General features: G+C 41.2%; 1 protein-coding gene across 1 annotated transcript in view; it reads right to left on the bottom strand.

Annotated features, from left to right (window-relative positions):
• Window positions 1-15,818, bottom strand: part of sgms2a (sphingomyelin synthase 2a) — a 97,655-nt gene that overhangs the window by 40,152 nt on the left and 41,685 nt on the right. The window contains exon 2 of the mRNA XM_072256390.1: window positions 10,890-11,582. Coding sequence (XP_072112491.1) covers window positions 10,890-11,332 — 443 coding nt within the window. The 5' untranslated portion in view covers window positions 11,333-11,582. The remainder of the gene's footprint in view (window positions 1-10,889; window positions 11,583-15,818) is intronic.

Genomic DNA, 15,818 nt, shown 5'->3' on the forward strand with positions numbered 1-15,818 from the left:
TACACATTGTGAATGAAATAACATATAATGACATCAATAAGAGAGAAATGAAAAAGAAAATGACTTTGGAAGGTTCTGTGTGAAATCTTATACTATACAGGAAGTAACAGGAATTCTGCAGATGCTGGAAATTCAAGCAACACACAGCAAAGTTGCTGGTGAACGCAGCAGGCCAGGCAGCATCTGTAGGAAGAGGTGCAGTCGACGTTTCAGGCCGAGACCCTTTGTCACGAAGGGTCTCGGCCTGAGACGTCGACTGCACCTCTTCCTACAGATGCTGCCTGGCCTGCTGCGTTCACCAGCAACTTTGATGTGTGTTACTATACAGGAAGTATTCAAGACTTTAAACTAAAATGGAGCCTGATTCTCATCATTTTATTTGTAGATTGTGGATCTCAATCTACTAATCCTGCACATAGTGCCAATTGATTATAATCAGGAACATCTTAATGTTCACACTTAGTTTAACAATACAACAACCTGACTTTGATATTGCTGCTAAATCCATCCAACAATTGTTCTTTTTTGATTAAAATGACTAATTTGAGATTACACATTTATTGGTCTTGGCCTGAATCTCTGAAAGATGCCTTGAACTTTGTATACCCAGTGGTGTTCTGCTATATTCTGTTTATTTTGGTAGATGGTGTTTCATTTTGTGAAGAACCCATTATGCCAAATATGGACACATGAAAGACAATTATTTAATACTGTTAAAAATATGTGTGGAATATTATGTTAGCCCAATTCCAACAGGTTCATAATGGTTCTATAAAGCAGCAGAAAATAGACCACTAAGATCATTTAGCAACTCATCCAATTTTTAGGCTGACTAAGGCAATCCAGTCAAATATCAGGAATCTCCCAAATGAACTGAAATCTCTGGTCAACTGACTCGAAGACCAGAGTAATTTTTACCTGAAAGATTGAACCTCGGCAAAATCAAGTTTATTATCCCTGACATATTGTCATCAGTGCAGTGCAATATATAAGATATACCATGAATTATAATAAAAAATATATAACTGTATAGAAAAAAAATAGATAAACAAGTAGCGCAAAAAGGGAGCAAAAATAGTGAGGTAGTGTTTGTGGGTTCATTGCCTGTTCAGAAATCTGATGGTGGAGGGAAAGAGTTCATTGAATGTGTGTCTTTATCTCCTGTACCTCCTCTCCGATGAGAGTGATGAGAAGGTGGCATGTCTTGGATGATGGGGAACCCTAATGAAGAATGCTGCCTTTTTGAGGCATCACCTTTTGAAGATCTGGAGGCTAGTACCCATGATGGAGCTGGCTACAGTTAGAAAGCTGGAATAGTTTATTGATTCAACATGTATTTCCATAAAAACTCTCTGCGTTAAAAGGCCATTGGACAAGGTTGCAGTATTGAGGAAAATGTGTCAACACTGATTAAAGACTATTTATCATACAGTAAATGGAGGGCTTTTTAATGCTGCACAACTTTAACTGATGGAATGCTCCACAGATCACTTTTGACATTTATATCAATAACTTGGAAGGGGGAGCAAAGTGCAAAGCATCCACAGTCCCATGATATGAAAATTGGTGAAGAACATGATGCGATAAGAACATTTATATGCTCTGCTGAGGGATACAGATATCCGAGTGTGGGCAAAAACATGGCAAGTGTAGTTCAATGTGGAAAAGTATGATATCATGCACTTTGAGAGAAAAAAGGCAGACTTTTGTCTAAATAAAACAGATTTTACATGAATCGTGCATAGTGGTATTGAGGTACTCTTGTACATTAATCACAAGAAAGTGGGAAGATAGGGACAGCTGCTGTTTAGATGGCAGATTCCATATTGGTCTTCTTTGCAAGGGCTTGGAGAATGAAGTAGAGAAGAATTAAAGCTTGAAGTTCTCAGTAACTATGTATTATCAAAGTACATATATGTCACCATATAAAAGTTGTACAGAATATTGGGAAGCCCCATCTTGAATACCATTTTGGGACCCTTTATAAAGAGAAAGGGTATATTAGCATTAGGATGGCAGGGTGGAGTCTCTACCAAAGGAGGTGGACAGTGCTCCTTCCCTCTGCTAGCCTACAGGTCACCCTTGGGTAAGGAGCAGAACCTGTTTAGCAGGTGATCACAGTCATGTGAAGCCATGGCAGCAGATGGTACGTATCACAAGTCCTGGTTATGCGATCAGTGATACTAGGGTGATAATCCCTGACGAGTTTTGATCATGGCTGAGGTCACCTGTCTTGTAAAGACACTGCCCTGATGAAGGCAATGGCAAACCACATCGGTAGAGAAATTTGCTAAGAACTATCATGGTCATAGACTTTGATCACCCACATCTTGATGATGATGATATTAGCATTAGAGGTGTTCCTGAGGAGATACATTAGGTTAATTTCTGGCATGAGAGGGTACACTCTTATCAGGATCAGATAAAGAAATTAGATATATATTCTTTCAAGTTTAGGAGAATGAGAGCTGATCTTTCTGAAACACAAGTTCCTAAAGAGGCATTGCAAAAGAGATGTTGAGATATTTCTGCTAGTGTGAGAGATTCAAATGAGGGGCAGAGTTACAGGAGAAGGGGAAGGTCACTTGAAACTGAGGTACAGAAGAATTTCATCTTGTAGAATATGCTGAATCACTGAAGATCTCCACCCTGAACAGTTGTGGAGTCTCGATGTCCGTTAGTTTTTAAAAAAGAGCCAGTTAAGTTTTTGGAAGTTTGGGAAATGTGGCCAATGGGGAACCAATACAGAAAAAGAACTGAGGCCTGGGATAGATCAGCCATGGTTGTTAGGATGACTTTGAGAGGATGAGTGGAATATTCCTGTTCCTGCTGTCTTGTATTCCAGTTGAAGGATCAGTGCTTGCTCCATGGCTGTTCTAGATCTGTTTCAATGATTCGGCATGGGGGAGCCCAATATAACCTGGCAATGGGAATACTAAAAAGGAACATTGGGATATAGACAGGCAGACTGAGTGAGCAGCATGGATGGAAAAGAAAGCTATCTATTTTGGCAGAAAAAAAAACAGAATTGGAAAAGCTCCACATGGAAAGAGACGCAGGTATTCTTGTACTCAAGGTCACTGTACTTTCACATATGTGCATCAGACAATGAGGAAGGAACATGGAATACTTTACACACAAAAATTTGTGTTAGAATAAAGATGACTCACAATTATTAAATACAGTCTAGGGAGACCACACCTGGAGTACAGTATACAATCTTCATTTCCTTAACTAAAAGAAATGACGTGCTTGCTTTAATGGGAGTGCAGCAAAAATTTATTGGACTGATTCCCAGAATAGTGGACTTGCTGTATGAGGAGAGAATAAATAGACTAGGATTGTATTCACTAGAGTTTAGAAGAATGACTGGTCCTGATAGCTAAATATGGCTTGCTCCCCCCGACCAGCTCAATCCAGAACTAGGAGCAAATAATCTCAATATATGGGGTTAGCAATATAGGACAGAAGTGAGGAGCTATTTCTTCATTCAGAGGGTGCTAAACCTCTGGAATTGTGTCCTCCATAGGGATGTGAGCACGTAGCCATTGATTACATTGAAAATTAGATACTAATAGGTTTCAGGATAATAGACAATCAAAGGACAAATGGATGGACCAAAAATGCTGTTGAGGGAAAAGATCAAACATGATTTTGCTGAATGTAAAACAAAGTCACAAAACCAAATGCCCCGCTCCCACTCTGCTTTTATGTTCCTGGTTAAAGTTTGTGCAGAGGTATGGTAAGTACTGCTTTCCAACGTTGGCTAAAATGAAGGGAAAAAGATCAGAAACAAGGAATGCAGGGTGGGGATAGGAGGATGTTTTTCGACTTGCCATCAGCACTTTGAACACCTCTTGTTAGGACATTCATCAAACTCCTCCTACTACTCCTCCCACCAACAAACTATATCCTTTAATTCTTACTGGTATGCTACACAAGGCTTGCCAGTCTTAAAGTAATAGGGAAAAACAAGAACATATTTACATGAGAAATAGCGTTTAGTGCCATGCAATCTTCTTAGCCTAACATCATGAAGAACTCTATGAATATCAATGGTTGAAATTCACAAAATATTTTTTTGAAAATAGAAATTTCAATATCATACCAATATATACTAAGGAAGTCATATTAAACCTTGGTAATACACTCGTTTTGACACAACTGGCAACATGTTAGCAGTTCTGAGTAGAGCACTTCAAGAGGGATGTGAGGGGTTTAAGGAGGGTTTGATAAAATAGAATAGCTTGTTCTTAATTTATTTTTTTCTACTATGAATGCCTGCTAGAAAATGAATCTCAGGGTAGTATAGGGCAACATATACATACTTTGATAATAAAGTTACTTTGAACTTTAAACTTTGAAAAGTGTTCCAGATCAAGAAAGGGTTCAGGCCAATTGAGAAACAAAGTCGCCAAGAACCAAGAACCTCTGGCAAAGTCGTCAAGAACCAAGTTCAACTTTAATCAAAGTTCAAGTTCAATTGTTATTCAACCATACATGAACACCCATGAATAGTTCCAGAGACTGAACACCAATAAAGGAAGCAATGAAGACATAAGAACACATGAAAGTAGGAGCAGGAGTATCCCAACAAGCCCCTCCAGCTCTGCTGTTCAATATGATCTTGGCTAATCTATACTCCTCTCTCCTGTACCAGTTCCCTATAATCCTCAATCTCTCAGATATTTATCTGTGCTCATCTTAAAGATATCTAATGACACGGCCTCCACCATCATCCAGGCACAGAATTCCAAAAATTCATTACTGTTACATTTTATAACACAGGAGTCCGAAATGCAGGTCTAATTTTGGGTTTACTTTAAGCAAGCCGTGCAACATATAACATGGTAGCATGATGATGTATGCAATTCAGTATTTATACATATAACCATAATGAATTATTTAAATAAACAAGAATACTTAATTAACCAACATATATACAATATTACTCAAATATTTTTGAAATAGAAGATACACCACACTCCTCCTTGCTTAGCGATAAACTCTAACTCAATAAAGAAGGCACCTCATCTACATTCACAGTATATTATATACAGCCATCCACATTACAGTAAATTTTAAACTGTCCCACTCAGGCCTAAAGATTTAATTGCAGTGGAGACTTTCTTATTCTTGTAGAATAACATCTTTCCTGACAAGGTGGGCTCACTCTGGTGGGTGAGACTTGTGACAGTGAAACAATTTCAGGTTATAGAGCCTCCTCCATGATGGTTGTAGTTGACTCTGAGACTGCAGGATATGGTTCTGAAAGCACTAGCAACCTTTTGTCTCTAAGAATTGACTCTGCTCTCCTCAACTGATCGATGTGTTGCCTCCAGAAGATATCAGATGCAATCTCCACTGTGTAGCAGAGTGGTTCAGTTCCGTGCTTGATCTTTCCAAGTACCCACTTTTGATCACCTCTGTAGTCCCTCATCAGGACTGCCTGTCCAGAGGTGAAACATTGAACCTCCTTGTCTGAGAAGCCTTCAATTAGTTGCACCTCTGGCATAGCCATATTTCAGTCTATTATTAATTTTCATACTGTAAATCTCAAGGCTGCAAAGTCCTGTGTCACTTCCATCATTATTAGATTTTTCATCAACGGCATGCAGATTAGTGCGCTTTTTGAAACTGCAACTTGACTTTTTAGCTTTTTCTCTTCCCTGTGCCATCCATTTACTTTTATCTGGCTGACATGTTCTTTCTACTTGTTCTACTTTGTTGCATTTTTCACAAGTTTCACTTTTAAACATGCATTTGTTTCGTGTATGTGTGTCCCTGCCACAATGGTAAAGTTTTTTGTTCAGCCAGGTGGGTTTCTGCTTAGATGTTGCAATTTTGTTCACACTCACTTTCATTCTTGACTGCAACTCAATTGCGTCCCAGTCTGCTGTTTCTATCGATACAGCAATTTCAACTGTTCTTTTAAATGTAAGCTTTGCTTCAGTTAGGAGCTGTTTTTGAATGCTTTCTTGTTAGATTCCACAAACTAAACAATCTCTCAGTGCATCATTATGCTCATCATTGAACTACAATACTCAGGTGATCTCTTCAATTCAGCACATACTGTGAAATGTATTCCCTTTCCTTTTAATTCCATATAAGAAACCTAAATTGTCTTGCAATCACCAATGGCTTCAGTTCTAAATGTCACACACAAAATGCTGGAGGAACTCAGCAGGCCAGGCAGCATCTATGGAAAAAAGTACAGTCGAGGTTTCAGGCCCCAAACATCAACTGTACTTTTTCCATAGATGCTACCTGGGCAGCTGAGTTCCTCCAGCATTTTGTGTGTGTTGCTTGGATTTCCAACACCTGGGATTTTGTGATTAATTCTAAATGTGCCTGCATTACTTTCACAATTTCAGCAAAGCTTATGTCTGGTGGTTTGGTTGGAGCAGTCAAACTTCAACGCAACCTACCTTTAAAACCAAATGCACTCTGCAAAATTGGTACTTATTTCTCATTAGCTATTTCATTTGCTTCAAAATGGTGTTCAATTAGCTCAGTATAAATATTCCAGTTATCTTTTGTGTAATCAAATGTGTCAATTTTTTTGACGTAGTCTGCCTTTCTGCTCTTTTTATTTATTCTCATCATCACTTGGTACTCACTGTTCATGAACCAGTCAATTTTTCAATTTTTGTACTTGATCGTGTCTTCCCTTCCAAACAACATGAGCTACATGGTTTTTTCTAATTTGACTGTCTTTGCGTCTTCTGGGCTGCGTTTTTTGTCTCCATACCTTGCTGTGTTTTTTTTTTCCTGTTCATTTTGCTATGCTTCAACACGTTGGTAGCTGTCTCTGGTTCTTTTTAAAGATACTTCGTCATCATTGTTATGTTTTGTAACTTCAAAACATTCAGCGAATTCAAAGGAAGACACAGGAGTCGGAAATGTGAGTCTAAATTCGTAGTGAGACGTGCACTTATCACGTGGTAGTGTGATGACGTATGTAATGCATGTATTTTTACATATAACCTGTTATTAATTATTTAAAAGAACAATAATGCTAAAACAAACAATATACACAAGATTACTCAAATATTTATGAAATATTAAATATACAACGATTACCATCCAAGAAAAGTTTCTACATTATTTTGTAGCTATGTCACCTTGTTCAAGACTTTAACACTAGTGGAAAAATATCAATATGTAACCCATCAAAATCCCTTTTGGACCTTATATATGTTTGAAGGTGGTCACCACTCATTCTTGTAAACTCTAAGAAATACAAACACAAACTGTCTAGCCTCTCTCAATGGGCCAACCATACATCTAAATTCTCATCCGAAGCATTTGCCTGACAAAATCCCTTTTGAACTGTCTCAATATGTATTATATCCCTTTTTAAGATAAGGGAACAAAACTTGCACAACATTCCAGCTGTTGCTTTACTGCCACTCTGAACAATTATAACACAACCTCCAACCCCTTTGTAATAAAAGTCAACATGTTATTTGTCCATGGCCTCCTCTACAGCTGCAGTGAGGTCACACTCAAGTTATATTCCATCTGGGTAGCCTCCAACTTGATGGCATGAAATGGCCTCCCACACCCCTTTACCATTCCTCATTCCAATTTCCTTCCCTCACCTTATCTCCTTACCTGCCCATCACCTCCCTCTGGTGCTCCTCCACCTTTCTTTTCTTCCATGGTCTTCTGTCCTCTCCTATTTGATTCCCCCTTCTCCAGCCCTTTATCTATTTCACCAATCCACTTCCCAGAGCTTTACTTCACCTCTCCTCGTCTTCCAGTTTCACCTATTACCTACTACCTTGTATTTTTCCCTCCTCTCCCCCCACCTTCTTACTTTGATTTTTCATCTTTTTTTCTCCAGTCCTGATGAAGGGTCTTGACCTAAAATGTTGATGGTTTCCTTTGGCTGCTGAGTTCCTCTAACATTTTTGTGTTGCTTGGATTTACAGTACCTGCAGAATTTCTCTTGTATGCCAACAACAGGAATTCTGCAGATGCTGGAAATTCAAGCAACACACATCAAAGTTGCTGGTGAACACAGCAGGCCAGGCAGCATCTCTAGGAAGAGGTACAGTCGACGTTTCAGGCCGAGACCCTTCGTCAGGCCTAACTGAAGGAAGAGTTAGTAAGAGATTTGAAAGTGGGAGGGGGAGGGGGAGATCCAAAATGATAGGAGAAGACAGGAGGGGGAGGGATGGAGCCAAGAGCTGGACAGGTGTTTGGCAAAGGGGATACGAGAGGATCATGGGACAGGAGGTCCAGGGAGAAAGACGGCGGGGGGTGGGGGGGGGGAACCAGAGGATGGGCAAGGAGTATAGTCAGAGGGACAGAGGGAGAAAAAGGAGAGTGAGAGAAAGAATGTGTGTATAAAAATAAATAATGGATGGGGTACGAGGGGGAGGTGGGGCATCAGCAGAAGTTAGAAAAGTCGATGTTTTGGCTCCTCCCACTTCCTCCAAACTAAAGGTGTAGCTATGGGCACCCGTATGGGTCCTAGCTTGCCTACCTTCTTGTTGGCTTTGTGGAACAATCTATGTTCCGTGCCTATTCTGGTATCTGTCCCCCACTTTTCCTTCGCTACATCAACAACTGCATTGGCGCTGCTTCCTGCACGCATGCTGAGCTCGTTGACTTTATTAACTTTGCCTCCAACTTTCACCCTGCCCTCAAGTTTACCTGGTCCATTTCCGACACCTCCCTCCCCTTTCTAGATCTTTCTGTCTTTGTCTCTGGAGACAGCTTATCCACTGATGTCTACTATAAGCCTACTGACTCTCACAGCTATCTGGACTATTCCTCTTCTCACCCTGTCTCTTGCAAAAACGCCATCCCCTTCTCGCAATTCCTCCGTCTCCGCCGCATCTGCTCTCAGGATGAGGCTTTTCATTCTAGGACGAGGGAGATGTCTTCATTTTTTAAAGAAAGGGGCTTCCCTTCCTCCACTGTCAACTCTGCTCTTAAACGCATCTCCCCCATTTCACGTACATCTGCTCTCACTCCATCCTCCCGCCACCCCACTAGGAATAGGGTTCCCCTGGTCCTCACCTACCACCCCACCAGCCTCCGGGTCCAACATATCATTCTCCGTAACTTCCGCCACCTCCAACGGGATCCCACCACTAAGCACATCTTTCCCTCCCCCCCTCTCTCTGCATTCCGCAGGGATCGCTCCCTACACAACTCCCTTGTCCATTCGTCCCCCCATCCCTCCCCAGTGATCTCCCTCCTGGCACTTATCCGTGTAAGCGGAACAAGTGCTACACATGCCCTTACACTTCCTCCCTTACCACCATTCAGGGCCCCAAACAGTCCTTCCAGGTGAGGCAACACTTCACCTGTGAGTCGACTGGGGTGATATACTGTGTTCGGTGCTCCCGATGTGGCCTTTTATATATTGGCGAGACCCGACGCAGACTGGGAGACCTCTTTGCTGAACATCTACGCTCTGTCCGCCAGAGAAAGCAGGATCACCCAGTGGCCACACATTTTAATTCCACATCCCATTCCCATTCTGACATGTCTATCCACGGCCTCCTCTACTGTAAAGATGAAGCCACACTCAGGCTGGAGGAACAACACCTTATATTCCGTCTGGGTAGTCTCCAACCTGATGGCATGAACATCGACTTCTCTAACTTCCGCTGATGCCCCACCTCCCCCTCGTACCCCATCCATTATTTATTTATATACACACATTCTTTCTCTATCTCTCTCTCTCTCTCTCCTTTTTCTCCCTCTGTCCCTCTGACTATACCCCTTGCCCATCCTCTGGTTCCCCCGCCGTCTTTCTCCCTGGACCTCCTGTCCCATGATCCTCTCATATCCCCTTTGCCAATCACCTGTCCAGCTCTTGGCTCCATCCCTCCCCCTCCTGTCTTCTCCTATCATTTTGGATCTCCCCCTCCCACTTTCAAATCTCTTACTAACTCTTCCTTCAGTTAGTCCTGACGAAGGGTCTTGGCCTGAAACATCGAATGTACCTCTTCCTAGAGATGCTGCCTAGACTGCTGCGTTCACCAGCAACTTTGATGTGTGTTGCATCTCTTGTATGCTATTTGTTTTCCTAACTACTTGTTTGACCTGCATATTTTTTTGCGATTCATGGACTTGCACCTAAGTTTGCAGACTCCCCATTTGGAAAGTATTCCACCTTTTGATTCCTCAAAAAAAAAAAAAAAAAATCACATTTTCCCTCTTTCAACTCCACTTGCCAGGTTTTTGCCCATTATTCAATCTATTTGTATCCTGTTTCAGGATGTGAGTACTGAGATATAGAACACCTAGGCATACAAGTCCAAGATTCTCTGAAAATGGCAGCACCTGCAGACAAGATACAGGACACTCTCGTTCATTAGCCAGGGCACAAACTACAGGAGGAGGAAGCTTATAGTACAATTTTATAAAATATTGCTTAGGGCATAGCTAGTTTATTATGTATAGTTCTAGTCTTCAAACACCAGCAAGATCACAACTGACCTAGAGAGGGTGTAGAGGAAATTTATCAATATATTGCCTGGAATTAATGAGCAGAGACTGGATAAGGTGAGGCTGAAAGAGAACCCGATAGTGATTTACAAAATTATGACAGGCCTAGAGAAGACAGCAAGGCACTTGCCCCCAGAAGCAGTAAAATTTAGAGGGCACAGATTTAGGGTAAAGGGTAAGAGGATGAGAGAAAATCTTTCATACAAAGGGTGCTTGGAATCTAGCAGGCATCTGCCTACGTGGGTGATGGAGGCAGTCACTTCTGCAAAATTTAGTAAGTATCAAGACAAGCACTTAACACCGGGGCTGTGGAGGAATGCTGGCAGATGGAATTAACATTGATAGGCACTTGATTATAGACATGGACACAATGAGCTAAAGGACTTGTTTTCTTGCTATATGACTCTAGAACTCACCGGTATTGAAGGAGTAGCCACTGAGTTGTCCAAAGACCAACCAGGATCATCCCATTGACTTCAGAAATCTTGAAAGCCCACTCAACCCGGTTCACGTAGTCAAAGAAAGTATCAGGTAGGGGAGGGTTCTTTTCCTTAGGAGGGACTCTCTCATGTACAACAGTGATCATAACACTTGTCATAATCAAGTTGAAAAGTGCATAAGTGAAGGCAACACCCGTCTTCCACCACTCTGCTGGGAATTTACGATTTGTGTCTGGTACAGAGATCTGGATAAAATCTTTTGCATTCTTTTGGCTTTTCCTGATGCCATTTGGCACATCATTAGACTTGGAGCTCTCATTGACAACAGGGAGTAACGTGGATCTAGCATGTCCACTGGAAGGCATGACCTCCTGCTCACTGGTGTGGTCTTCAAGATTTAAAGCTTCAGTTACTTCCATCAACTTTCATTACATTTGTTAAGAGGCCTTCAGTCCACTTTCGTTTGATGAACAATGAGATTAAAAAACCTGTAGTTATTTATAGTCCACCAGTCCATTCATTAGAGATAATTGTACTGTGGTGCAGGACCTTGCGCCAATCCAAAGTGGCCAACTTTTCACACACGGGGTGGCATCCAGAGTAAAGGGTACAGTAGCGATGTAGGATTGATGCAACGGTTGCTTCATTCCAGTGCCGTTAAAACCACACCTGTGAAAAGAAGCTCAAAGGTAAGCAGTTGTGTTTTAAACAGGTGTTGATTATATTAGAAATTTCATATCCTTGCAAAACAAAAATGACAACATCCTGCCACAACTTTACTTCCCCACACAATGAGCTATCAGAACAGTGATCACTTCTCCAGAGGGCAATCATATTGAATGTTAATCTTTTGTGGTGGTGGGTAACCACTGTAGGACCATCACTACCACAGCTACACATCCTCATCATCTAGTGATCTCCATTTAGTGTCCAGCATGGAAACACCAGGCAGCTTTTGCCCTCTGCCAAAACCAGAGCTACCGATCTAGCCATTTTCCACCTATACCTTTTCTCTCTGTGACAGATTATATGACAAAAAAAAGCTGATTCCTCTTGGTGATGGGTCCAGATTAAGGAAGTAGTCTCATGTTAAAGGATAGATTTCTTGAAGTAAAGAGATTGCATTGCATCTCAATCCTAAGTGGCAACCATGATGGAATCAGAATTAGGATTACAGTGTATTGTGAAAATTCATTACATATGCCAGTGATATTAAACCTGATTCTTATTCTGAAATGGTTGACAATTAAGATTGAGATGCAGAGAAATCTCTTTACTTCAAGGTATAAAAATTGTGGGATTTCTAAACTCATGGGCTATGGGTCTTGGTCGGCACTGTACAGAATTTTGAGTTTTGGGATCCAGCTGGCTCAGTTCAGACTGATGAACCTAACCCTCTGGGGAGTCCTGCAGATTGGTTTTAAATGCTTGGCCAGAAGGTTAAATATAAAATGTTGGCAACATGTCAAGTAATCAGGAGTCCCTTGACACACACTGGAGAAAACTAACACTAGATGTATTTGCAAATTGAAGGCCACTCAATTTCAATCAATTTATTTATAACTGCAAAGATGTTAGCTGTTATTACTAAGTGGGTTAATTGTTAGTTTGGCTTATTGACAGCTACTTTCCTACGACGCTCAGTTCTTGAACTGACCTGCACAACCATAACCCTACCTCAGTAATGGAAACACTACAGGCCATCTCTTGCACTACCATGGACTTGTCTCTGCTCATTTCTTTGTTCCCCTCTCTCTCTTCACTGTCTCATACAATTTATGTTCTTAGAGCTCTGTGTACCTGTATGCCTGTGACACTGCTGCAAGCAAATTTTTCTTTGCACCTGGACCTCGCTGTAGTTGTGCACATGACAATGAACTCAACTTGTAACTTTGTATCCTGTGTCAGCAGGGTAATGAACTCACTCAAACACTTGAGCATGTAAATCCAAACCAACACAGCAGTGCAGCACAGTTGGTAGATCATTGGGATGTTGCACCACAAGTAATATGGCTTATTACAAGAAAACCAAGATCCCACCCATCCTGCCACCAAAAATAGAACCACCGATAACTTCCCATTCACAAGGAAGATCAGGAATTCAGTGAGTCACTAGTCACTTCTTTGTTGCACCAGATTCCAGCTAATAAATCTCAACAATTTCTCATCATGTTTCTGCGGTGTTGCTATGCGTGCAAAATTAAAATGACAGTAGTCACTTGCCTTCAACAAAAATCACTTTAGGATATTCTGAAATGGGAAATATCAGCTTAATATTGGAATCATTTGGCTATTTTAACAAAATGTGACTGAAATCTTTATTTAAAAAATTTTTGTGTTTTATTTATGAGATATATCAGATGCCAAGATAAGTGGTTGGTACTTGGGAATGAGATGCAGAGGAAAGTCTCTACTCCAAGAGATAAAAAAAATCTTGGGAATTCTTTAAATCAGAGGGCTGTCTGAGGATGCTCAGTTCCTGAAGTTATTTGACGCTGAGATACATAGAGTTTCAAACATCAAGAGAATAAGATCGCAAGACAACTGGGAAGAAAGACATACTCAAAGTTCGGGATCAGCCATGAGCACCAGTGCAGATTTAATGGGTATTGGGACTTACTTCCATTCCTGTCCTTTGTTTGTATTACGTTGAATCAGTCCCACTTAGTACAAATGTATTTGTGAAAATGTATTTAATGAAAATATCTTGATTTCAGAAAATAGATTACTGCGCTTGTCTTAGATTGGTAAAATACGTCATCCTTGAATGTAAAAGCAACAAAAAGTACAATCAGCGGAACATTAAATTACTGACATTGAGGGAGTTAAATAAGGCAGATGATGTTTAATAAGTTGTTACTTAGCTTTTACTGGTTACTAAGTAATACTGGTTGCCAAAATTGCAGATTTATATGTGATAAATCGTCAGCTCCGGAGTCATCATAGCACCATTGGAACAAATCTCACTCCCCATCCTTTACTCAGGGAATATTGTTAATCCATACCACATGGAGCAACAATTTCTCCCAAAACCAGGAAGATTTATCACTTAAAATTCCAAAGTGCAAACATCAGTTGGAAATGTGCTCTGGCAAGAGTGCAATCTTCTTACGTAAAGTGACGAATATAAGGTAAAAGAGATCGTTAGCCTTCACTAATTCAGCAGTTCAATAGTTCCATTTAATGTCAGAGAAATGTACACAATATACATCCTGAAATTCTTGTTCTTCACAGAGATCCGTGAAAACGGATGTGTCCCAAAGAATGAGTGACAGTAAAAATGTTGGAACCTCAAGCCTCCCCCACCCCAATTACCCTGAAAAGGAAGAAGAGAGACATCAAAAATAGGAATGAAGCTGTTTCTGCAGATGAGCTCGATGGAGTCGCTGTTAAGTGCCATTATAGCTCTGTCCTTCAATGCTCACAAGTAAATTCAAACTCAATGCTTTAATTTAGGAAGAGAATGTACAATGGAATCTGTTAATTGGATGGCGGGGCAAGGTATGGACAACATCTCTTGAGAATGCAGCATTCTTATAGAGTGACAGCCTGGATCTTTGTACTGAGGGCTTAATACTAGAGGTTTGATAATTTTTAGAAAAATCAGAAAATACTACTTTCAGACCTCCCAGCTACTGTGTAAATGCAGCTACCCCTTACAAAACATTGAGCTTCCCAATTTCCTATCCGTTCTAAAGTAGCACACACAAAATGTTGGCAGAACTCAGCAGGTCAGGCAGCATCTATGGAGAGGAATAAAGAGTCATTGTTTTGGGCCAAGATCCTTCATCAGGACTTCATCTATTCCAGCAGTTAAATGGTTACTAAAGATAGAAAATACTGGGAACATTCAGCATTTTCAGTAGCATCGGTGAAAGGGAAACATTAACATTTCAAGCCAAAGATATTCTGTCCAAAGTGGACAAATGAGCTTATTTAGTTATTTAACAGCCAGATGTACAAACGGCAGGAGATCCAATTAATTTTACTTCTATTAAGTCCAGATGCCATTGCAATTTAATGTCAACAGGTCGGTACAAATTTAAAATCAAACCAAAATTCCATTTATCTCTGCCCTAGCAGGTTAAAATCCTAAACAGCTGTGTTCTTCAACAAAGGTAATATTTTAAAATTGCTTCCAAAATGCAGCTCTGGCCATAATGAAGCCAGGTACTTCAGACTAATCTTTGGTTAGATCACAAAAAGTTGTCACTGTGTCATAAGGGGGCGCTGGGAGCAGACCCAAATGCAAGACACAGACACCGAAGTACTAGGAACAGGACTTGATTAGAGAGCTGGGACAAGAACACAGACTTGGGCTAGGACATTGGATAGGCAAGCGGGACCAGGACAAGGAACTGGGAACTAGAAGCCTGGGCTCGGACTCTGAGCTGGAGACTGGACAAGGACCCAGAATCTGGGTCTTGACTCGGGCTCGGACCCCGAAACTACGCAAGGACATGACGTGGCTACAGGTCTGGATATGGCTTGCGTTCTTCAGGGCTTGGGTACTTCGAGGTGAGGACATGATGAGGCTTGGGTTCGGACTCCGAGCCAGAGACTTGACAAGGACCCAGAACCTGGGTCTTGACTTGGGCTCGGACTCCAGAACTAGGTGAAGACATGATGTGGTCTTGGGAGACAGGACTAGCTGAGGCTACAGGACAGAACGAGAGACTCCAGTACAGGACGAGAGAACTCCAGCACAAGACAAAGCACATGGACAGGACAAGGCACATGGATAGGACAAGAACATGAAGGTTTGACTGGGTACTCAGGAACAGCCGAGCCTTGGACTTGGAACGACAGGAAGCACGGAACCTTGGACTTGGGATGACAGGAATGCAGAACACAGAGCCTTTGTCTTGGGGAGGACAGGAACACAGAGCCTTGGTCTAGAGCACG

Source organism: Mobula birostris, chromosome 4 (assembly GCF_030028105.1).
Source record: "Mobula birostris isolate sMobBir1 chromosome 4, sMobBir1.hap1, whole genome shotgun sequence".
NCBI lineage: Eukaryota > Metazoa > Chordata > Chondrichthyes > Myliobatiformes > Myliobatidae > Mobula > Mobula birostris.